This window comes from Gallus gallus, chromosome 6 (genome assembly GCF_016699485.2).
Source record: "Gallus gallus isolate bGalGal1 chromosome 6, bGalGal1.mat.broiler.GRCg7b, whole genome shotgun sequence".
NCBI lineage: Eukaryota > Metazoa > Chordata > Aves > Galliformes > Phasianidae > Gallus > Gallus gallus.
In genome coordinates, this window is record NC_052537.1 from 5,024,630 (window position 1) to 5,050,995 (window position 26,366).

A 26,366-nucleotide genomic window follows, 5' to 3' on the forward strand; every position below is an offset into this window, starting at 1 on the left:
CTCACTTAAGTATCAGCAATTGCCCTTTATTATTATTATTATCTATGTAGAGACCAGGATAGACAGAAAGATTCCAGCACCATACCTTTTTTCTGACATCATAGCCACACTGTGTATTCACAACTTTTTGCTGAAAAACAGGGATTAAAAATATATCAGTTGAATTCTACTTGCTTCTTTTCACACTAAGTTTTCTCTTAAATTCACAAACAAATCAGAACTGCACAAAACAGCTCTTTTACAAAACATTTTAGTAAAAATAAAATAGCAAAGCATCAGAACACCAGAAATGTATAACGTCCAAGTGGACAGAAGGTAAATTGGAAAAGCATCCTCCACTAGAATCTCCAAACTTCTCCCATTGGCTTTCACCTAGCAAGGACTACTGAACATGGCATTTAACAGTTTTACCTAAATGCTATCAGTACAACATCTGTACTTCCAAAATCAATATCATTTCATCTCTTTCACATAACACCTAAACACTGAGATAACAGAGGTAACACACTGATTTATTTACTTTTGTAGTAGAAAAAAATATTCCTTACAACTCCATCATTTCATGCGGCTATCCTCGTTAGTGAATACAAGTAACGGATAGATAGCTGCAAGCTACTTGAGCTAAAACTATTACTTTACAGTTGATAAATCAGTCTCACATAACCCAGCTTTGAGATAGAACTACTCTAGGCAAAAAAGAAGTTTCAGTTGTAGGTCTCAAACCAACACCACAAACACCTTCCAGATTCCAATTCCACGAAACCCAACAACGGTGTTAAGCTCCAAAGATTCTTCTTTTATGATACTTGTGTTTTTCTTCCGTATGAGACTAATAAAACTTATTTACTACACAATTACAGATTTATACAATACGTAGTGAATTATTATATCAAAACACTTGGAAGAGAAAGTCAAATTGAAGAAGTTTACGCCTAACTATGCCTCCTTAAATACAGCACCAGCAACACGAAAGACTGCAGTGCAATAGCACTGTCCTGAATTAGAATAAGAGAAGACTTAACAGAGAATCTGAACTTGGAATACTTTCCTGACAAAAATCTTTGCTTGTCTAATTACAAGACAATCAAAAGCCTTAGCATAAGCTAACCCATGGTTACCTCCTTTACGTGAGGACTGCTGAGTTGACCTGAGCAACAAATACTACAAAGCATTGTCACAGAATCACATAAAAGCCTGAGTTGAAAAGAACCACAATGATCATCTAGTTTCAACTCCTCCTGCTACGTGGAGGGTCACCAACCACTAGACCAGACTGCATTAATTAGTATCTATCTGTTTCTGCTTCCTTTGAAAGGATGAGATTCCTAAAGCTTAATAAGCAGATCCAACCAGTGAGTACCTGAGAATTGCCAAAAGCAAAGAATTGAATCAGTCACTTCAAACTCAGTTTGTGCGTGAGCACTTTACCAGTTGCCGATAAGCAAAGGCATAAGCAAACAGTTACTCCCACTTGTCAGGCAGAGGGGTGCTGTACAGCAACTCTAAGAGGGAGCAAATGTGCTGCTTCAGCAGTATATGACAGCGCTTATGAAATCACAGCCTTGGGAATAAAACAGTGTAAATAGCTAACGTTCACAGACTTCCATCACTTAAAAACATGTTCTCAATTCCTCGTGACAGGCAATACATTTTCAGCTGTGTAAGAAGATGATATCTGTTCTATCCTCTAAAAAAGACAGAGCAGAAACAAAAAAAAGAATTTGGCTATTAATAATAATGTTTGATATTTAGAAGACTTCTTTATGCTCTAGGTGTCACAACATATTCAGGAAGTACTTCCTGTCATAACTCTTCAATAACAGCATGATACCAAACCAGGAAACAACTTACAGCAGGATCGGGTACACAACAGGAGAATGGAACACCACATTTCTCACGACTTTTGCTTTCACTGCTGCAGTTAAAGTATATGTTGAAATCCCAGTCATCGGGACCTTGTGCACCACAGCAATGGTTCTGCAAGACATAAACAAACACTTGCTATGTGGGGGCATTTTATAGATAATGTATCCACTGAATAGGTGTCTGGAATAATATTTGGCCAACTGTCCTACGGATATAAGGAATCAATGGCAACACGAGTAAAAACTGAATAATCAATACAGCATCTCTATGAAACAACAACAACAAAAAAAATACATTTGGCATAATGTTCTTGGAAATAGTTGCTAACAAAACTAGAAGCATCAGAAAAATGGTCACTTTAAATGTAATCGCCCAAGGAAATCCACGTCAACCAAATCCAAGAGAAATATGAAAAAGAACTATTTCTTTAAATCTGTGATTTGACTTCTAAGTCTACACAAATCAGCAAGTTTTTCCCCCTTTGTTTACTCTGAAAAATGGATCAAAACATTTGTGAACACACTTTCTTCCAAATGAGAAAATTTTCATACCCATGTGCATTAACTAACATAATCTTATTCGTTCAAAGGTCAGTCAGCTCTATAATTGTTTTACATTTAGTTTCTTGCCCTAAATAGTGTTATGTACGTTGCAAAGAAATTTCAAGTTTTAGAACAGGTGAAAGTTGGTTTCTCGTTGAGTTATGCTTTGCAGTTCACTGACCTGTCTTATAATTTGTGCTCTCAAAATGTTTTATTATACATTTTCCTAGTACCTCATGAAGTTTCCTACTCACTCGGGACATGACTAGCATCTCTAGCATCTTTCCTCTGCCCCTACTCATCCACTAACCTATACTGATCTATCTGAGAGACTGCCAAAACTTAAACAAGTCAGTAAATGGATTCAGAAGTTAATCAAGTGATGACATGTAAGTGTGAATACAGAAGACTGTAGACACCTAGTTTTCACTGTAAATATGATGAAAAAGACCACACCAGAATGGTCAGTATAGAAAACCACTAGAAAAAAAGTCACTTTAAACCTCACACATTTACAGTGAAGAGAGCAAAACAGGTTAACCTCTGCTTTTCTAGTCCCTCCTTCACGCATCTACAACCCTGTAAAAAGTCACACAATCAAGCAACGTGCTAATTTGGTCCTGAGGCTATGAAGTCACTTACAGGCCTGAAAATAACATCATTAGCCAGAGCAAGGAGCTGCCTACAAAAAGCTCTCTGGCTCCTAAATCATAGGCCATGACTCCCCAAGAAGATGGATTTCAGTGAGGCAAATAAATACACTGCACCTTGCTGTTCAACTCTTGCAGAACTACGCCTACTCATCAGCCTTGCATATTTTCTCTACTTCCAGTGCTTACAGATACAGGTCAGTGACTGGCTGATTTAAAGATTTTCTGCTCTTTGTTTTTTTTCAGGTTTCTTAGTTCAATATTGTTAGTGCAATTCATTAATGAGGCTAGCATATCCCCTCCACAAAGTTCAGCCTTCTATTTTCATTGGAAAATTACTTAACTGGAATTCATCTGTAGATCAGCTTAACACATTAGCATGGCTGACTGCACTGAAACTAGATAAACAGAAAAAAAGAGTGGTCAAAAATCAATAAAGTTACTGATGTTGGAAGTGGCCAGGAGAAGCATCACCTTACAAGACAGTGCCCTTAGTACCAAACAGCAAAGAAAGTAGTACTGAAAACCACCCAGGCAGCTTAAGTCAGAGGACCGTTTCACATGCAACTATTTTAGGCTTCCTTGAGCACCTACAAAATAGCTTTCCACAGTTAAACATCTTTTTTTGCTTTAAGGTGAGATGCTTCTCAGAAGTGATAACCAGCATGGCTTCATCAAGGGCAGGTCCTGCCTGACTAACACTGTCACTTTTTATGATGGCGTAATTGTACCAGTGGACAAGAGAAGAACCACTGATGCCATCTGTCTGGACTTCAGTAAGACCTTTGACACAGTCCCCCATAATACCCTTCTCTCCAAAATTGCAAAGAGATGAATTAGATGGGTAGGCTGTTAGATGGATGAGGAACTGGTTGCAAGATTGTACCCAGAGAGTGGTGATCAATGGCTCAGTGTTCAGATGGAGATCAGTGGGCAAATGTTGTCCCTCAGAGGTCAGTACTAGGATCAGTGATCTTTAACACGTTCATCAATGACACTGACAGTGGGATCGAGTGCATCCACAGCAAGTTTACAGATGACACTGAGCTGTGTGGTGCAGTCAACACACCTGAGAGATGGGATGCCATTCAGAGAGACCTAGACAGGTTGAGCAGTGAGCCCAGGTGAACCTCACGATGCTCCACAAAACCAAGTGCAAGGTCTTGCACCTAGGACACAGGCAACTCCCAGTATCAGTACAGGCTGAGAAACATAAGGATGAAGCACAGTCCTGCAGAAAAGGACCTGGGGGTACCTGTGAATGGTAAGCTGGACATAAGCCAGCCATGTGCCCTTGTAAGCCCAGAAAGCCAACTTCATCCTGGGCTGCATCAAAGGTGGGGTCAGCAGGTCGAGAGAGGTGATCCTGCTCCTCTACCCTGCACTGCTGAGACCTCACCTGGAGCACTGCATCCAGATGCAGAGTTCTCAAGTACAGGAAAAGGTGTGGGTCTGCAAGATCATATCCCACAAAAACGATGGAGAAGAGAAAGTTACTGGAAGACCTGATAGAGGCCTTTCAGTATTTAAACGGGGGCTGTAAGAAAGAAGAGTTCAGACTCTTTAGCAGAGTCTGTTGCAATGGGACAAGGGAAAACAATTTTAAACTAAAAGAGGAGAATTTAAAATTAGACATAAGAAGTTGTTTCTTTTTATTTTAAAAAAGTAAGAGTAGTGAGGCACCGGAACAGGTTGCCCAGAGAGGTGGTAGAAACCCTGTCCATGGACACATTCAAGGTCAGGCTGGCCCAGGCTCTAAGCAACCTGACTGAGCTGTAGATGTGGAGTTGGACTTAATGACTTCTAAGGTTCCTTCCAACTCAAAAGATTCTATGATTGCATGAAGACAAAAGGCCTCTATTGTAACTCCATGAAAGAATGCAGTGTCTCCTAAAGAAGTGCAGACAACTAGACACTTGTTTCACCACATAATTATTTTTTATTTAGTTTGATTTTGTGTTGTTTTATTTTAAGATGGAGGTGGGGTTTTTTGCTCACTTTTAACTTGACCCAGTGCAACACTGATCAGAACAGGCAGCAAAAGTCAAGACATCTACAATTAGAACACCAGTAAGGAAGGCAACAGGTAATGAACTTACAATTTTCTGTAGTGAATCAATGAGGTTCTGGAGGTCAATATCATCTCGGTAGGACTTAATGTTATTCTCAAAGAACTCCTTGACTTTGTCCCTCACCCAGTCCTGGAACAAGACAGCCAGAACTGCCACTGCCACCTCCAACAGAAATATGAGCACAATTGTTCCACAGAACTGTAAAAGAAAGTCATACATTAGAAGACATATACCCCCTTGAATGCATCCTTATTCCATAAGGAAAAGATAAAGACACGTTAAAACTCTTGCTCAGTATAGATACCGTGAAATGAAAAGAATGGATTGCTAAGTGAGAATTTAATGCAAAAAACCCAAAACAAAACAGGAAAAAAAACACCAAAAACCTAGAAGTAGGGTTATCTTTCCATTGTGCTTATGTGAAGACAAGAGTGAAATTAAGCACTAATCCACAGTCATTACACACAGCAGTTGAATTATTAATACATAAGAATCTGCAAAACACAGGGCTTTGTGGGCTCTTCTCACTTCTATTGTTTCTTTTGCCCTGCTTAACTGCTTCTAAATTTAAATAAAGGAAATCTCAAAACAAAAAACAAATGTTTCAGATATTTTATGTTAGTAACTTAAGTCCCCAATTTTTGCCCACTAAAAATTTAGAAGAGATTAAGTTCTTCAGTGATTTTGTTTGCCCAAAGCCACAACATGATCTCCTTTCAATAACTTCCAGCTACATTTCAGAACATTGCTTCATGCTATTACATAACAAATTATGTTACAATCTGAAATACATAAAAACATTGCTGTACTATCAGAATGAATGATAACAAGCAAGAAACATTTTCAAGGGGCAGGGGTAAAACACTCAGGTTTAAATCTTTTATACTGTCCCTTAAATAAGTTTATCAGGGACTGAGTTCACTATATGCACTGTAATAAACTGAATGCCACCAATTATTTTTTTCTTCACCCGTAGTTTCATACTTAAACATACACTTTGATTCACACATATCATGATGTTACTCACAAACTTCAGAAGGCAGATGTTTTCTCTCAGAGCTCCCACACAACCAGCAAATCCCAAAGTAAACATCACGATGCCCACGACTAAGACAAGCACGACTGGATCAAGACCATGAAGACCAGTCACCTTTGTCAGGTCAGATAACACGCCCTGAAAAACAGGATAACAGAAACATGACCACTACAGTCATTTTTTATTTCACATTTGGAATTGCACTGATTTTTACAAGATTCCAAATTAATCAGTTGCAAATCCTTGAGCTTGCAAACTGAGACCCACTTGGAAAGGTTTGATCAAAAAAGGGTTGTTGATGAGATCAGTCTTCTTTATCCCAGCAAGTACTAATGCCAAGTCAAAGCTATAAACTCTTTAAATGAGTAACCTAGTGCAGCCTAACCATTCCAGACTACTTACGTCTATTTGCCAAGCAAGCTTCCACCAGATGGTGCCAAAAGCTCAACACTATCACTGAGTATCCATACAATTTGGAGGCAACAGAGGAAAAGACCAAAGTCATTAAATAAAACAACACCTGTCCAACCTTGACATTTAGGTGGCAGAAAGAAAGAACACTAACCACATGGAAAGATGTGGGTGATGCAAGACTCAATTTCTAAGTCTACGTTAATGTATGATAATACAGTGAATTCATCATCCTCTCAAGATTGTTTCAAACTAATTTAACTTATACCAGCTACCATTAAAATCTCATCAAATCAATATAACGCAAGATTTTCAAGTCATGTGTAAGAAGAAGAAAGATGAAGATGCAAAAAACAGGAGACTAACAACTGAAACTGTTTAAGTTAAGAAGAATACGCTGTAGGGACATTCAGGTAGCCTTGCAGTGGTCTGAGTGTTTCCTCACAGGCTGAACATATTAAAGAAGAAACACTTTCCCTTTAAAACAGAAAAATAATCTAATTCCCCCTTGTTTGCTTTATAAAATATATGCTCGCACTGACTACATTTAGCATAAGACATTGAATAAACTTCTAAAGGCTTACGATTTGTAGAAGTAGTCTAACAAAGTAATACAAATTCTCATTTTGCTACTCAGATATTTGTACTAGAGGTAAGTGCAAAGAATATACGTTCTCAGAGGATTCTTCCAAGGTATTCTCTCACTTAATATTTACATACTTAGCTAACAAAATTAGTGTCTTGGAAACGAAGCATTAAAAGAAAAAGTTCATGTTGAAAAACTTCACCAGCTGATGGAAAGATGCTGATTAACAGTAGTCTCATGATATTAATGATATATTCTCATGATACATACGAGTTGATCTTCTTTCACAATGTGTTTCACAGCAGATCTTGTCAGAGCCATTAATTTGGTGATAGCAAGACAGCACAGATGTGGTGTTCCTGTTTTATTTGTTTTTAGATCAAAACTGACTGAGGGGACAAAAAACATAATTGAACAGTAGAACTCAGAATTGCCTTGCCACTGCTGGTGACTAAGAGCTGAAATAGCCTATTAAAAAGCAGTCATGGTTTAGAGATTACCCATCATTCAAAAAGTACTGGGAAGCAAAGACTTCTAGTCAGTATAATCAGTGATGTTGTTATCCTTACCAACTGCGAAGCCTCAAAGCTAACTATCATATCTGGTCTACTGGTGAACTGGAGTCCTGCCTAATCAATCACATCCATGCCTCAGAAGCACTTGCCTCAGATGTCACAAACAGATAAGACACGTCAAGACTAAATCAGCATCTTTGTGCAAGCAATAAGCAATGAAACTAATCACAGTACGAACAGGATGCTGAAAGTTTCAGAGCTGTTTCCGGCTCTTCCACTTCCCACATCCAAACTGAAGCTCTTCTCAGACATCTTTTGGAAGAAAACTTCCTTCGATCAAAGCACATTGTAAAGAAAAGTAGACAGGAACTAGGGTCTATTATTCATCCTAGCTTCAAAACAGTCTCTTCAAGTTCACGTTTGAAATTTACAACATTCTCTTGTTAGAGCAGAGATTCCTGGTCTAAAGAAATATGCAAAGCAAGAAATCCTGAAGGAAGGAAGTCGGTCAGTAAGCAATTCAATTCAAGGGACTTTCTCATCCCACCTTATTCATCTAAGTAAGTTTCTGCCAGTGACAACTCAAGGATGGTATTAAGACATTCCCCTCTCTCCCCACCAAAGATCAGGAATTTAAGATATCACTGACGACTTAAGAAATGCCATTGAATTGGATCTGTGAAATTGTTATTTGTTTGAAAACATATAGGAAATTCTTTCAATAAGCAAGTAGCTCTACCTTCCCTTCATCCCTGCCCCAGATACAGCCTCCAGAGTAAAGAATACGGTTGGAATTATCTCCTTCCCCAGGCACTGGCCACAGAAGTACTAAGACAGCCCAGTACGTGTATGGCTGCCTTTGACTTGAAGGTACACTGATGATACTGAGCTTAATGACTGACAGGAAGCCAGGGTTTATACTCACAAACCTGCTTTCTAGGCAGTGAGCCCCCACTCAGCTTGTACTGAAGCCAGAGATTGCCCCATCCCAGGGGCAGGATTTCAAACCAATCAAAAAAAATGCTTTAATGAGGTTCCTATCAACTTCTCCAGGCTCTCTAAGTCACTACAACAGCCCTGCTTTGCGGAAGACTGCTTCTTCTCCATTGCTGAAGCTAGGCTGACCAGCCTCTAGTTTCTCAGACACTTCTGCATCCTTCCTAAAATGTTTCTTTAGAAAAAAAAATATATATATATATGTTTTTCTGACATGATAGCTCAGGCTTATCTTGCTTCTAATACCAGAATCCTATAGTCATACTCATTTTCTCTTAATAACTTTTCCAATATCTCTCAGGCTAGATGTTAACATCAATCCAGCTTTTATTGACGTAAACTTAAGATGTGATCCAACAACTTTTACATGACTGTTTGAAATAACAAGAACCTTTTAAGAGATCATAAGTGTAGCCCAATTAGATAAAAAGAAAAAGGCTGCATTTGACTCATAAGCATGATAATCTATACCAGGGTGGGTAACTTCTATTTTATTTTTTTTACATAAGTTACTTTCAACACTTGACACAAAACACCATGCTCCTTTTGATAAGTTATCAGCATTTACCTCCAGATAAAAAGAACACTCAAGAATCAATCTGTAGTCGTAATGGAAAAGATGATGACAAAAAAAACAACCAAGTTGTTAAAAAGATCCACGTACTTCATGCTACACTAAGAGACAGGATGTTTAAAACTCTTCCATATACGTTGAGATTCCCTTTGGGTTTACACTGCAGCTTTTCGAATATTTTTCTTTTACTTCCCTTCTATTGTCCACTGAAGCTTATCTGTAAACAGACAGATCCACACAGACACATACATACACTATCACTAAGGAATGGCACTTACACGACCATATCCACACAGAGCAACTGACATGAAAAAGGAACGTACAGATTTCAAGAGCCATTCGGGAGCTTAAGAACAGAGGAAAAGCTTTCAAGTTCTTAGTTGTAGAACAGACAGTAGAAACAGTTCAGGCAACATTCAAGAGATGAAGACAGGAAAAGTCAACAATTTTAGCAACACTATCATTTTCAGTAATGTTAGTGTACCGTAAAGGTCATTTGGCAAACTGAGCTAGTCATTTCCAACCACAAACATCATATGTGCTTCTTTACGGAACAGTTCGAAGCAGAAGAGAGTGCACGAATATTACAGAATACAAATTCAAGGTGAGCTCGACACCTTCTGAAACACACCTTCCATAAAGGATTAGAAAGAAAATTACTTTATAGCAGGAGATAAACACCATTTCTGCATGGAGTTAGGCTGCTAACATTTGTGATACCACTAATCTAGATGAGATTAGGAGAAGGGAGGAGGAGAATAAGCCGCAGCATTTAAATAACCATAAGACACCTCCACTTCTTTAAAGTAAATAAATCCCAGAACCTCACTGTGTGGTCAGTTTATTGATACAAAGGCTCTATGGAAACGTTACACTATGGTGGCAAAGAAAATGTACCAGCTCAGCAGCATGGCTCCAGAATGAAGGCACGTGCCCTGCACCGTCAATTAAACTGCAGCTATGTCTGTTAGCCACTGTCACTTTTTCCTTATTGCTCACAGTCAAATGTGAGCCATGCTTCTACAATCATTAACAAAAGGGTAAACTACTCATTTCCATGCCTATATGGTCTCTTGTAAGATGGGAATTACATAGATACATGCCCATAGCCTTCTCTCCATTGAGGAAGTTACGCAGCTGAAAGAAACTTCAACACAACTAAAGAAAGTATTACTGAGTTGGATCATGCTCCCCAGTTTTCTTCCTTGATATGGTCACAGAATCAGGTCTATAACTCCACAGGAAGTTAAGTGGATAACAGATGGCCTTAAAATGACAACACTACATAAAGATGATCTCACAGATGCATGCTAATTTTCTGATTTTACAAAAATCTTTTTCATCTCCTCCAAACACCAATAATCTTCCCCTATCCTTTTATTACAACTAAGAATATTTTTAGAAATAATGCTTTCAAAAGAGAAACAACCCATAAGGACTGCTCATAGATTGAATTTTCTTTTTAATTCCCTTAAACCCTGCTCTTACAAGTCCATAAAGAAGTCTAAACTTAAAGGCCCACGGCCTAATACCCAGTAACAGGCAAGAATACAACTCCAGCTACCTCCCATTTAGAAGACCTGAATGTGGTCCTGAGATCTGATGCAACATTTAAACCTCACTGTTTCCTGAGGAAATCAATTGTTTTACTGGAGTAGGAGAGGGCAGCCACCAAACTGTGTAAAACCAGTTATTTTACCCTTACCTTTTCACTCCATGCCCACAGTCCAGCTGCAAGGAATGCCATGCCAGCTAGCTAAAGCAAAGAAAAAAAAAAGATAAAATATTAGATATACTTATCAGTGAGAAAATGCATTCTCAAACACTTAGCCAGTAGCACTACTGCTCAAGTAAATATTGTCTGCTGTCCAACATGATAGTAATGGAACATTCCTCCTCGTGAGTCAAACTCTTTGAATGAGTTTCTACACCACTTTTATTCCATTGAATTTCTGCATTGTGAAAACTACTTAACTACTTTAAACAGAGTTTAAAATTTGATTATTCATATTTATTTGAGAAGCACATACTACATTCCAAAAGATTTATTTCACTAGTTCACTTTCAAGTTATTACCTATTACCAACCCCAGACTGTAGCCATGCTTAACTTCACATAACTTCAGTGGCAAAACTCAGATGAGCTTCTTCCCTAATAAGATACAACTTCTCTTCTAACACCTCACCTTTTTTAAGCTCTTTTCAATTTAGCTAGTCCATCTTCTTACTTTCAATAAGCAGCAAATTGAATGGACAACAGACTAACTCCACACCAATTCTAATGCTGGCATAATAAATACTTCTCAACTGCATTCATACTAAATAGGAGACCCTCAGTCCTTTATTCTACTTCCCTATCCTCAGGCAGTTTGTCTCCAACTTTAATTATCAAGCCAAAACGACCCCTCTAGAAAAAGCCACTACTTCCCTGCCTCCACACACAAAACACTACGCACACCCAACTACTTAAAATGACATTCTAGCTTGATACAGGTATGCAACAAGTCTACCTTAACCATACGAAAGAGGTTGCTTCCCACCCACACAACCAAGCCTATGTGGACATGGAAAAGTAAATTCCAACACTCCAAAAAAACCCTCAAAACAGGGATCCTTTATTCCAGGAAATGCAGCACCTCCCAGTAACTAAATAAGCATTATAGGCAATTCCCTGTAGCACAGGCAAGCAGCAAAAATGAGACTTCCTTACATTCACCCAAGGAAACGTGTGTAGATTTCAAGTATTGCTGGGTTCACGGTATTCAGGCTCTGAAATCGCACTCAGATAAAGCCAGAAGGGCTACAAGTGTCACTCATGCCTTTCTATCAAAACTTCTCATATGATGAAACAGCTGTGCCCATGCATGTAGTACATCCTATGTTGGCACTTAAGAAGAGAGGTGAACTAACCAAATCCACTACTAATACAGGAAGATACTAATCCTGAACATTAAGAGTTACAAATAAGCCAAGTAGCGCTATGCAGGTTAAATTTCCATGTTGTTTAACAAGTGTCCTTTTCAGGCTGGCTGTCTTTCATTCTAATTACCATCCTAATTAAACTGAAATAGATTCTTATCTATCTTTTCAAGTACATCCTAATTAGCTTGCTTCATTCCCATCTTTCAACATGAACATTACTCTTATTTCTTCATACAGAATGTTCAGTTCCACAAACCTCTATTTTGGCAAAAGTATTTCTGTCAGCACCTATGCAAATTAGTTGCAAGAGAAGTTGAGTTTACTGGCAAAAAAATAACCTTAGCCTTAGCACATTCTGAATAGATAAATCTAAAGCTTGATCCAACTTAGACTTAAACAATTCAAAGTTTTCACTAGAAGTAGCCAAAGTACATATAGCAGATTTAGCAAAGAGCAGTCAATTATCACATTTGTGCTAGAGAAACAGAAATATCAGTTTTGGGGCCCAGTTTTCAAGCCTGCCCAGGTCCCTTTGGATGCTACCCCTCCCTTCTATGGTATCAACTGCATCCTCAGTTGGTGTCATCTGTGAATTTCACTGATGAAAATGTTGAAAAGCAGCAGTTCCAAGACAGACCAGTTCCCAAGCACAAGACAAATGACCGCTTAGCATAAGCAGTACCTGCCCCAAAGCAGTGGGATTACTTAGATTATGAGGATCGCCCTATGAACTGAGTGCACAGCACCAGCTTGTTTTTCCTATCCAGGCTGTAGTTAAATACTGCTCCTGCAATAGGACCCTTACATGCAAATTGACTGCGTCAGCCTGCCTCAAGCTCTGATGAGAAGTAAAGGGAATGTATTCCCCATGAATTCAGCTTCAATGTGCACAAAATGTTACTGTCAAGGAAAACTATTTCCACACCCTGGTAAATCCTATTTGACATCATAGCTCCATCCACATTAGACCTATCAGCAGCCTAGAACTTTTCCTTCCTATCCTTCTCTCTTTCCTGACTTTTCCTCTTGGGGCCAGAAAACAGCCTAGTGGTGGATTCTTTCAGGTGTTCTGGAATGCAACTTAAGTAGCAAAAGCTAAGTCCAATACTAATCTAGTTCTCTTACTTCTGAAAAATGAGCTTGGAAAAGTATCCCAGAGCTTAAGAAAATTTTTGCCCTTGATCATTACATTCAGGGCAAAATCACCGGTCTCCTACAGTAGGAGTCAAAACTGCCTTCCAAAATTGCCCCTCCCTCAGTAAAAACCCTTAACAAGCACATTCTAACAAAGCTAACAGAATTAGAAGACAAAAATGAAGATGACAGCAGCTAAAAGCTATTTTACTCTCTCCTGTCAATTGTAGATAGTGAACTTGCATACAGCCTAGAAGGTTTTGGCAGACAACACGTGCAATCCTTCACTTAAATAGGCACATCCTAGCTGTTATGTAACTCTTGGACTACCTGGAAGGCTTCAACTGGAGACAGAAAAGCAAACAAAGTAGATGGGCGACTGAAGTGCTTCCTTTCATTCCATAGGCTTTATAAAGCAAAAGCTGAAAGCTCAGATCAGAGCAGCGCGTTACAAGACAGGGCATCATCACGCTCCACCCATCCCGCTGACTCCTCTGGGGCTTTCACAGCATGATTAACCCGATTGCAAGATGAATCAGCATAGCAAGGTGCCAGAACAAAGCCCTTCCTCTGATATTATTGCAACTTCTTAATTTCAGTACAGCAGATGAAGCTATTGGAGTGGGGGGATAGGAGAGGTAGACCCAAAAAGCAGCTCTGAAACTCAACACGAGGTCCGGTCTTGCTGTATAGATGATTTCGCTTCTAAGCATTGACTGCAGGGTGCTGTCCTGATGGTTCCACTACTGCCTCCTCACTGCTCATTAAATGAATATACGCGGAGAAGTTTGGTCTTACTAGCATGCTTAAAAGCTAAGAAAAAAAAAAGGAAACGCACATTAAAATTGTGCCTAAGACAAGCCTTCCTATGACCTCCATTCCATTTCTTACAAGGAAAAGCCAAACACAAAGAACAGAAAAAATGACTCTGCAAGTTAGTCATACGCAACTCAAGGTTAGCAGAACTGAGGCTTCTATTCTTAAGTTGTCTATGTGAAAAAACTTCTAAAGAATGCAGACCTACAGACTTCTAGAAGTAGCCTAAGCTGTGAGATTCCATTACTAAAAGACTGTAACAGAACTGTATTTTCCTCCTTCGAGTTCAATATTTTGTTCCACTCCAATCTACACTAACTGAATGTATAATATGAGAACCTGACAACATACTGGAAAGTTTGTGTATTCTGTAAGACACTATACATTTTGAAGTTCACCAAGTCAATTACCTTTAGAGCTACAATGGGGAAGTCAACAAGTAACTGCAACTTTATTAAGTATAACAGAAGAACAACAGCAACTTCTATTTATTTACATGCAAATTATCTGGCTCATGAATAAACTGCCATGACCTGAGACACAACTGAGCTACGATCATACTCAAATAAGAGCTGAAATTGGCCAAAAAAAAAAAAAATCAGTCATGTTGCTGAGATGCCATCCCTCATACCCGCTATGGTGGCAACCCTCATTCTGAGGAACTCTCACAGGGAACTGAAAGAATTTCAAAATAATTTGGTGGGGGGGGGGGGGGGGGGGGGGGGGGTGAGCTACATTTAGCTGAGATCGATTTCCAAATTCATTTTCTTGCATGGACAGCTGAGAGAGACCTGAAAGAAAGCATTAACTGTCTGGCAGAAGAGAAGCTGCAAAACCACCACCTTCAGTCACAGCCCGCTGGATTCAGCAGGGCTCCTGGGCACAGCTCTGCACCCCACGCAGCTATGCTGCTTTCATATCATGCATCACTTAAAAGCCCCTGCTGTTGGAGCATTCACATCTCTGATTCCAGCGAGCACGTGTCCTGCAAACTAGGGAAAAAGTGAATCAAAACAGCAATACCTCCTTAAATGCAGATTTTTCAAGACAAAGTTACCTCTCCCTTCTAGTTTTCTAGCACCCTCAGCCCTCATAAAGCACCTATCTTTTTTTTTACTTAGTTATGCACAGCACTGACTTGTTCAACTGAAGAAATATTAGACTAGTCATTTGAACCAGCTTGACATATCACAGACTCTCGAACCATCGGGCCAGCTAGAAGTCACGCATTTGCTTATAGGAGCACCTACCCTCCCACTCAACTTTTTTACATATCCTGTTCTACAACCAAAGCCGCTTTACCAAAAGAGTTGTAATTAAACCACATCAGCATGGTAACTCCTCAGCAGAAGCCTAAGACCACTGTCTGAGAGAGCTACCACGACTATTAACACTTACTCAGAAAACCAGCTCTCAGTTAAAAAACTCAGCCGAAACCTACCAATTGATGAGAAATTGAAATACACTATTTCCAAATGTCTAAGGAAGATTCCTCACGGAAAAGATAGATTTCTGGACCTTCATCTATAACTTGAAAAGATTATAATGAAGATAAATAATTAAATGAGAAGTAACAACTATTCAAGGAATTAAAAGAAAATAGAAAACATGAATTATAGTGAAATTGCAGAGACAATATCATTGGTAGTCCTCCCAAGACACGTAAGAATACTCATTTTCCTGGGCTGTTCACCTAACAAGCAGTACTTGGTGATGCATTCACTAGAAAGGAAGACATCTAGCACAGTTTGAACCTTCAGGAGTAACAACAACAAGAATTTCTGTTCATTTCTCACATATCCCCCGTGCTATCTGCTTTGGAGCATCCATCCAGTAATGATTTCCCCAAAAATCAGAGCTTCAAAGAACACAGCCCAATATGACTCCTTATCACACTACATTACATGTACACAGGAGTCGTACTACACAGAAGAGGAAAAGCCAAGTACAGAGCCATCTTGAGGACACGAGTTATGATGCGTGGCAATTGTAACCATTACAATGGCAACCCTTAAATGTTAGGGGAGGGAGAAAATACCACTAATGTTCAACAAACTGGTTGTATGCCAATACTGTGGCCAATTAACCTCCTCTGGAAAAACAGCTCTGCACAAACATATACCTGCTTTCAGCCATTAGCCACACAAGCGCCTACTGCTTAAAGCCACAGTATCAGGCTAAAACAGTGCACGAGTAAGCAGGAGGTGGTGACAGTAGCAAAAGATTCTGTGGTATTTAACAACATCCAGACATGGCTGTCTCAGTTTTCCTCAGCTCTCTAACAATTTCAGGCTGACTTAGGAGAGCAGAAAATTCATGATTAAGCAGCTCACGAGCCTCCTAGCTCTCCTCTTTGAGCAGTGGTCCCCCGCACAAAGCATCTTGCTTTGAACAGAAGACTGAGCCAGGTCACTTCCATAGGTTCCCTCGAAACTACATTTTTCTATCATTCTCTCCAAACTTAGTTTTGCCCATCACTCATGCATTTCCCAAAGAGATTATTCTCTGCAAAAGCAGCCAAAAGACACAGAAATGCTAATCCAGTTTATCAGAACATTATGAGGGTTAATCAAGCAAAATACCAAGTCATTATTGACAAACACCGACAAGATTCTATAGCCTGCAGCTTATATTCAGACTTAGATCTCTTTTGGCTGAAGTTAATGCAGATTTAGGTTATAATTATCTAGACCTTAAACTTAACAGCCCAGGAAGATGAGGTGGCTTAAAGAATAGTGACAACGAACAAAAAGAATACAGTCTATACGGAACTCAGACAGTCAGGATAGAGAAAATGAACTTTTACTTTCAACTTGCACAAGCTGTTTCAACAATGTACTATTCTTTCATTATTACTATCTGACCCTTCTGACTTGAGAAAAAAAAAAAAAAGCCTTAAGTATTTCCAAGAAGCCATGCAGACTACACATGCATTTCAACTCTGAATCACAACATTAACCCAAGCTTGTAGCATTGTGCCAAGTAAATCCATCTGCTCTTCATCATAACCACCTATGCCTTTCCATGAACTCAACTTCCATTACGACAGATGTGAACTCGTGTTTGACTTGCAAGTTCTGAGAAAAATTATCAGGTTCAACTGATCAGTACCTTTTGCCTTCACCTCCCTTCACATCCACGTTAACTATTTCTAATGCAGTGCTATGCATTTACCTTTGAACACCCATCTTTCCTGAGGTAGTTAGGTGCTTCAGTCATCTTGATCATTATAACCATTTAAATCCATGCCTGATAGTGCACTCTCTTCAAATTTAGGAAAGTAAACATACGCCCACATGACAGGCACCCTATTCCCTATTTCAAGACATGTATAGGCAATTTTATTGCCCTTGGAGCAAAGCCTTCAAGACCTTGACAGTACTGTAACTGTAATTCTTGACAAGACTACAGTGTAACACCAGCTGTTGACACATTTCTGTTGCAATTCTTCAATAGGCTGCACATACTGCAGCACTGCTCCAACACTAAGACCAAACAAGATCTGAAAGGATATATTTGAAGACACTTAAATTAAAAGGGAAGCAACCTAACATACCACTTCAGTGCACTTAAAGGCACATGTAACATTTCCCCACAAACAACCAGTGTTTAGTGCTCTCCATCATTCAAAAGACTTCATCAGCAACAGCTGAAACTATGCTATTTTCTTTTGCCAAAGCCTTAAAGCAGCTCTTTCACTCTTGCATTGAAGAAATAAATTCTCTACTTCACTCATTTACCTTCACTCACAATGTAGGAGAGGAGGGAGGGGCAAGGAAGAAAAAGACTGGGGAGTTAGTATCCAAATCATTTCAAGAGTAATTCATCTTGCATATGGGATAGGCTTCTGCACGTACAGGGCGTACAGTACAGATCATCTTCCTGGTTTCAATTAATTGTTTTAGTCAGCTCTCAAACAAACGTGGAGGAAGTTAAAGAAAATGAAGCACTCCCAAACTATTCTAATTTGTACATTTTGTACTCACCCAGAAGACAATGTTGTAGCTGAAGAGCAGATATTTGTACCAACAGCTGACTTCTGCATTAGAATATCGGTAATAGTGCATCTTCTATAACACAGCGTCTGCAGAGAAGAAGAAATGAAAATCAACAGTGAAAGATTCTTAAGCATAAAAGATATTTTTTTCTGCTCTTTCACTCTGCTAAGAACAAACTGTGTCAACCTGTACCGTACATTGTTCAGAAACTTACAAACTTCTGCTTCCCTCAAACTCCTTCTAGGTACCTGTTGCTTAATAACCTTATCTTCTCTAAGCACGCTAACATGGCAACAGAAAGCAGCATCCAAGAAGGAAACTGGCTAAACAACCAGCCTAATATCTGCATTAGCAATTTGACGTTCATCAACCTTGTCAGTGACCCAAAGCCATTGTATTTACATTGACAGCTATGTGGACTTGTGCAGAAATCTAATCACACACCAACAACCCAGCTAGCAAGATGTTCCAAGTGGTTATCTGGAAAATCTCAGTGTCTATACTGCTAAATGCAACAGGCACTTGTACTCCGACTTCCCTCTGTACTAAAACGTTTCTTTACAGAAACAGCACACTATAAGAGGATTTATTTTTAAGAATACAAGAGACACAATTAAGCAGCTCATCTGCTCCGCAGAGTTCTGCTTTCATGCTTCCTACCGTACACTGGAGAGATAAGGTTGAATTGCAGTTGTTCCTCAAACACTTCAGAGAACTGAGGCTTTTCAGAGCATTGTAAGTAACCCACCTCTGCAGATAAACCACGTACAGAAAAACAGAGAGGAAGCTCTTATACGAAAGCTAAAGCTGTAGAGACAAAGCATGCGCCCACCCACCCAAGTTTCAGAGGACTGACTGCATAACAAGTACTGCCTACGACAGACAGCAAGTAGCTGCTCCAGATTTCAGTCCTCCACGCGCTGTTTTCTTCCCATAAGTTGTTTGGGAAGTGCTTGCAACAGAAGCAATTAGAGAATTTCCCCAGCAATCTCTCTGTGGTCCAGACACATACACTGCCTCACCAGTTCCAACTTCCAATGGAGGAAACCCATTTGCAGCCTAACCAAACACAGATAGTTTTCAGAAATACAGAAACAATGCAGAAAACCTAAAGAGAACACTTAGAGAATAGAACACTCCATTGTTTTAGGAAAGTATGGAAAAACATTGGAAAGCCATGTGACTTGGTGCACCAAGCATGACTGAAAGACTTAAAATTTGTTTCTTCCAAGCTAACATGGATGGAACGTACCAAATAAATAAATAAATAAATAAAGGAATTTTCAGACCTTAGTGACATTTAAAAACTATTTCATGCTAAATGCCACTGGCCAAAAAGAAGCATAGATGACAGGCACCACTACCAAAAGTGTAGCCAGCACGTGCTACAGTTCAGGTATGAGACGTTCACAGACTTAAATCCTGCTTTTATGACAAGAGTTCTGTCTTGAGAAAGCTATGGAGTTTCTGTATCAGTATCTTTCACCTTTCCTTAAAGTAAAACTGATACCACCGAATCCCAGTTCCTACCTCTTCCCTAAATCAGTGTTGCATTCACAGTATTAGCTCTCTCATTGTATCAGTGGTGCAGGATGCAAGGAAACAGATGCCTGCATTCCACATGCTATCACACCCATAGACTCCACAAATTCTTCAGGACAATTAACAGCCACGCCTTCAAAAGCCTGTTATCAGTTTTGCTACCGTTCGTAAGAAATTTGAGGCACAAATACAGAAGTGGAAGGGCGTTTTGTTATCACCATGTTTTGATATCATTACATAAAGGACTACTGAGAAGCCCTGTTAACCAGAAAGCTTGCTAAAAGGCTACTAGGAGAAACTGAGAAAATTCCACATGAAATGGAGTAAATTTAAGTCAAAATGGAAGCGTTTTCCCCTTCAGTAGTCCTGGAGAGACACTGACTGCACACCATGAACTGGTTTCCGAGAAACAACAGTCAGCAGAAAGATTAAAGGAGCTACTGTACATTCTTACAGAAAGAAAACCAGCAAAACTTATCGTGCTACAGTCCGGAAATTCACCACTAACACCTGAGCTTAGTATTTCCACAGTACACAAGTTTCATCTCATTTAGTTTTAACCAAATACTGAAAACAAGTTTACAAGGCAAAAGTTCACCCTATAACTAGGGTGCTTTTCATGCACACACTTCATTGATAATCAAGACAAACTAAAAACCACACAAACACCACGTCACACCAAGTATGCACAAAACACTGTTTTAACAATGGAAGCTGTACTTTACAGCAGTATGGGCAGTTACTGGCAGCCACTTCTTTAGAAGTAGTAATCCAGGCATTCACGTAAGCCGAGTTTTGCAAGACACGTTACCAAGATGTAGACAGTTCTGCTTCCTCATGCCCAGCTTCAACTTTACTTAACTGACATTTTCAACCCACCCACTTTCACAGATCACATTTAGGAATCTTGCAGTTACAAGACGAAGTGAAGAAAATTGGTTTGAATACCACTTTACCGACATGCTTTTCTAAACCTGCAGCTAAAGAAAGAACAAACGTTTAATTTTCCCAGCTTGAACTCATTTACAGTGCATATAGCTACGTCTCTAGCTCCAAGTGGCAATTTACATTTCAACAACCAAGGTTCATGCAACTGTCCAAGTCAGCAAGTCTGGGGAAGAGAAAGAAAAGATCCTAGGGAACAACAGCAAAGTCAGTATCTCAATATGCATCAGCATGGCTGGACTGCAGCAAGACAACAACTGCCAGTACAAACAAGTTCATCTGTCGCAGGCATACCAAGGCCTCTACTGCTGTTTTTTCTTCACTCCCCCACGAAAATGAGAATCTCGCAAGAGACAGAAACTGCAACTTAAAGCTGCACATATTACAATTGAGCAATGTTGCTTTTGCTGCTGCAATTACAAGAGCTGGCTGCAGTTGGCATTCAGACAGCAAAGTGCCTCACATGCATCTCATAAAAGCTGGGATCTGCCAGACAGACCTGAAAAACACAGTCTGAGGCAGAAAGGAAAGCAAACAATTTCAGGAACCAAAACACAGAGTCTGAAGTCCTGCTTTTTGTTGGGTTGCCCTCTCTGATATAAGGAGTTAAAAACTCACCCATTATTTCAATTTCAAGTACAAAGGAATTAGTTAGGAACAACAGTATCAGAAGCGTCCCTACTGATAAGCATGGTTGCCCGCTTAAGTCATTCTTTTAACCAACAGCTTGCACCAAACATATTTCTCCTCACTTCCCCATACAGTGGGCAGAATGACCCAGCCGACACCAGCCACAGGACTGCCGCAGGATGAAAAAGCAAAGTGTTTTAATGCTTGCAAATGGCAGGAGGGCAGTACTTCCAGCACCCATTCTTGGTTGCCAGCAGATGTCCTACAACAGCACAGGGCTCCTGAGACAAACATTACCTTCTGGAATGCCTGTCTGTAGAGAGCATGTTTGACCTACTGCCTTCGTTTATCCCCATCGCAATCATTTTGGTTCCCCCAGTGGACCACCAAACGCCATGTGGAGCAGTATAGTCACTACCGATGTGGGATGAACTTTCTGACATACTAAATCTGAAGTGTAGCTATGTCTAGCTGTTTTTTCCACAATCCTACAAATAAACAGAGCAGACAACCCACTCAAAGCTGCACAGCCACCTTCCTCATGTTTATACTAAAAGCAGTGCTGTTTTCAAATGCAGGAAGCATCTGATAGCAGTTTAAAGATCTGCTTCGTCAATACTTCATGTAATTTACATCACAGTACAGTTAGACAGTACTACAAAACACTTGGAAGCCTATAGTAGCATGTAGGCAGAGCTGATTACTAACTTTCTCTACTGTACTTCTTACAAAGCAAGTCAGGCTGTCTCACCCACTCAAAACAAAACCCATTTCTGAACAGAGCACAGCTGCTTTGGTAGAATTGGTAACTTACTGTTTAGAGCTTTCAGGAAGAAAGCATGTTGTTTAAGAGACTGCTGCCATTTCAAAAGCATTTCCACATCTACCAATTTCACTTTTACCTTCCTGCAACAGCAGTGATACTCAGTCTACGGATCAACTCCCGTAAAAACAGCTGTGATTTATTAATCTCATCTGGATATGCAAGGAAATCCTCAAACATAAGATGTCAATCTAGAACTGGAACAACTGGAACACACAACTCTGAATCTAAGCCCACAGACTTTTGAGCATGAAGCAGCACTGGCTTTACTGGCAAGACCCAGGCCAACACTCACGTTTTGCAGTTTATGCCAGCATGGCCACTGCGTGAAGTCCAATCCCCTTGCCCTGCCCCCTCCTAAAATCCACAGGCATTCATAAGCATATGGGAACAATCATACAGTGAACCATTAAGCAAATATTCAAATCAATCCTGCAATGTACTGTGAAATACGCTAAGAAAGCGGCGTTAATCTTCCAATTCATCTTGCCAGAGGCACACTAACGGCAGCAGTGGATGCAGCCATGTGGTGGCACGAGGGCAAGGCTGGGAGGTCAGAAGTTCTGCCAGCTTATCCAGGGCGCTCAAGGAAATGTGGTGCCACTGTGATGTCTGCCTACACCAGCATTGCAGACAGAATGTTAACATGCTGAAGTGGACAAAGCAAGGGGACAGGGGGCACAACTAAGACAAAAAAAAAAATGACTTAGTAAGCCAGTGGCTGTTCCCCCCATCAATCATCCATACAAAGCATTAAGCCCGTATGAAGATGGTGAAGCAAAAGAACAGAGACACAAGAAGCATAGAGCAGTGAGGAGAACTCCACAATATGAGATGCACCGGGGCCTACTGCTTTGTTTGCATCTGCCTACTCAATGCCACTCTGCTATCAACATCAACTCCATACCAAAAACAACAGCTGATTGATTTGAAATGCTGTCATTGGAAATTAAAAAAAAACAGCATCGTTTTTTTGGAGGAGTTCAATCAATAGAGTTTAGGGTTCTCTGCTTATTCGTTCTGTGCGTGAAACTCAAAGACAAATATCCCTGAGCTGGATGTTCTCTGCTCCATTTCACAGTTCCTTAATTGCTCTCACTTCAGAAGGCACTAAAAGGCACATTTAGGCTGCTCCTCCCACATCCCAAAGATAAGCTGACAACAGTAACAACGTTCAGTACAATATCCAGGTACCGGGCATCAACTCTTCATGTACAAGGACTGAGTCTGGATGACAAGAAGAACTGATAAGACTTCCAGCTCTTGCAACTAATCTGTTCCTGAAAATGGGAGACACTTCCCATGATTCAGAAGGCTCTGCAAGGATGTGTCATATTCATTTTGGTTATTTTCTATCCCAGGAACTCTTACACTAGTCCCTAACGAAACACAAGTTTCTCTTAATGAAATAAGGGTTCAGTACTTCAACTGCAATCCAGAAGAGCAGAATAAAGTCAGCTCATTGTTAGGGGAAATGCGAAGATTACTCAACACAATGGTTGTTTTCACTGTTCAAATTGTGAAAGATCCCAGATGCAAGACAGACACTGTGAACACGTTACCCCTATCTTGTTAGAGAAATAATGGCTGCTAACAGCCTTCTGAAATTAATGGAAAACAGGACTAAAGCCGGACAGATTTCATAAAACATTACCCCTTGGGGCTCATGTTTCTGTACCATGCTGAAAATTCGAAGTCCTCAAATTGTTTGAAGAATGTTAGTAGCACAATTTGCTCCAACACAAACTCTATGAGACAATTTGCCTGATAAAATTGGTGGCATTCTATGACAGAGTGACAGTGTCAGCAGATAAAGGAAAGGCAAGTCATGCCATCTACCTACACTTGCAAAAAGCATTCCATGATGTCACACACCACAGCCTTACCTCCAAACTGAGGCTGGTCACAAATGATATCCCCCAGGGCTTCCACCTTGGGACCTGTGCTCTTTAATATCTCTGTCAATGACATAGCATGATTGAGTGCATTCTCAGCAAGTCTGCAGTTGACATTAAGCTGAGTGGTGCAGCTGACACCATAGAAGGAAGAGACGCCACCCTAAGGGCCCTGGACAGGCTCAAGAAGTGGGTCAATGAGAACTTAGTCAAGTTCAACAAAGCCAAGTACAAGGCGTTGCACTTGGGTCAAGGCAATCCCTGGGACGTGTACAGACTAAGAAGAGAACTCATGGAGAGCAGCCCTGCAGAGAAAGACTCAGGGGTCCTGATGGATGAAAAACTGCATGAGCCAGTAGCACAAGCTTGCAGCTAGGAAGGCCAACTGCATCCCAGCCTGCATCAAGAAGGGGCTGGAAGCAGAGTAAGGGAGGGTACTGTCACCCTCTAATCTGCCTTTGTAAATAGTACTTCCCTCCTGTATCCCATTGCATTTTGTTGCTGTGTGGTAGACGGCAGCAGAGGGGCAGCCTGCCAAAAGGGTGTTTGACATGGAAGCACATAGGAAGGAAAGGTGTGGAAACAAATTCCTCCACGCAGGGAAAAAATGCCTCCAACACCTGCTAAACAGCTATGGAAACCAAACAGCGCGTGTCAGCACAGTGAGAGGTGCATTTCAGCAGTGGCAACAGCAGGGCACCTGCACTGGTGCAGATAGCTATGAGCACAGCGTGTAGGCTTTTGTTCAGTGTTGGTGAAAACGCATAACTGACGGCGGACACTACAGTGAAAAATGGTGGTTTGTAGCTTAGAATTTGCTCTCTCAAATAGTACTGCTGAGCTCTTTTCATCTAGTGTAATTTTAATGGGAAAAAAAAAAAAAGCACTCAACAGGCTGCCCATGGAAGTGGTAGTCACTGTCCCCAGAAGCTTTCAAAGAAGTTGCAGATGTGGCACTTAGGGACATGGTGCTGATGGTTGACCATGATCACAGGAAGACAGATCTTATAAAAGACTAATAAAGAAACATGACAAAGTTTTTTCTCTCAGCTGAACGTCTGATTACAACTCCGTATGTTCCATCAGAAAATGTGCAGCTAAAGTAATTAAGTCAACTGAAAATGGAGTCATGATTTTACAAAGAAAAAAAAAAAGGCTGACTTCACTGGATATCTTGAAACTTGTTCTCAAATGCCTTTATCAAAACGGAAAGCAATTATGTATATATTTTACTGTTGACAGGACTATGTTTAGACAACACATCACAGTACATAAAATTGTTTTCCATAACTTGAGCTGGTTTGCAGGGGCGCCTCCAGTAGCTACACCAGTTATGTTGAAAAGGGTTAAAGAAAATCACTTCATCGTCATTTTCCCTGCTTCTTATAGATCAAAAGATTTAGCTGTGCCCTTCAGTGGCACCAAAGCAGTCACTTTTTCAGTGACAAATTTATTATCAACATCTGTAATGAAAATGGCAAGTTGAGCCTTATCTGTAGTATCAGTACTTTCAACTATTGCCAAAGCACAAAATTAGACATTAGCGGGGGAGAGAGGGGGGGGTGTTTCTGGATTTTTGTTCTTTGTTTTTAAATCACGACATTACAGCTGCCATGCTTTCCAAACACTGGTTCGTAAACTCACCATAAGGAAATGGTTTTGATCTTTTTTTTTTTTGGTAATCCTATTTGCAACTATGCAACAAGCTTTCACGACAGAGTACATTTGAGTTCTAATGTCTCTTGACAGAAGTTTTTGTTGAGATGACAACCATTTTTTCAGTTCTGCTATCTTGTCTTTACAAAGCATTCCTTAACGTGCATCTGATTTCGCAGCAAGTTTTTACAGTTGGAAAATATATGATCTGCAATCTTTGAGTACTGACAGTTTGCTCACAAATGAAGCATACAGTCATACTATTTATCTTGATAAAGAGTACTCATCTGTCCATTTCTAATTGAGCACCCTTCCTTTATCGTGATTTTTATTTCTCTGGGGTTCTGTTTTCATCTGAGATGCCATGAGGAAGGTTGAAATATTAATACTGGCAATCACTGCATTATTCCCCAACAGCGAGGTCTGAAGTGATTGAGTATGTGCCACAGGCCCAAAAGATGGAGTTAGCAATGCACCTCCCCCTCCCCCTCCCCTGGCTGCAGCCCAGACAGTGCCCAGCACACAATGACAGTTTGATTGTTGCTGAGTGATGGATGCAGAACCACCACGATGGCATGGGCTGCACTGAGAGCTGGGTCCAGCCACAGGTCAGACACACCTGGACTAGATTATCTTAGGGATCTTTTTCAATCTTAATTCCACAAGAAATAGGAGGCATTAATTCCAGAGCAATTTGCAAATAACTTGAACTACTGACACTGAGGAGAGGAACAACTCAACAATGTACTGAACTTGAC

At 40.2% G+C, this 26,366-nt stretch overlaps 1 protein-coding gene across 4 annotated transcripts in view; it reads right to left on the bottom strand.

Moving 5' to 3' along the window:
• Window positions 1-26,366, bottom strand: part of TSPAN14 (tetraspanin 14) — a 47,726-nt gene that overhangs the window by 6,159 nt on the left and 15,201 nt on the right. For 3 of the 4 annotated variants that reach the window (NM_001397716.1, XM_040702332.2, XM_046942798.1), the window contains 6 exons: window positions 18,106-18,203; window positions 10,954-11,004; window positions 6,158-6,304; window positions 5,158-5,328; window positions 1,852-1,977; window positions 86-130 (listed from right to left, as the gene is read on the bottom strand). In NM_001397716.1, coding sequence (NP_001384645.1) covers window positions 86-130; window positions 1,852-1,977; window positions 5,158-5,328; window positions 6,158-6,304; window positions 10,954-11,004; window positions 18,106-18,186 — 621 coding nt within the window. In that variant the 5' untranslated portion in view covers window positions 18,187-18,203. Of the gene's footprint in view, window positions 1-85; window positions 131-1,851; window positions 1,978-5,157; window positions 5,329-6,157; window positions 6,305-10,953; window positions 11,005-18,105; window positions 18,204-18,777; window positions 20,934-26,366 lie in introns of those variants that run through there. The other variant, XM_046942799.1, reaches the window with a different exon arrangement.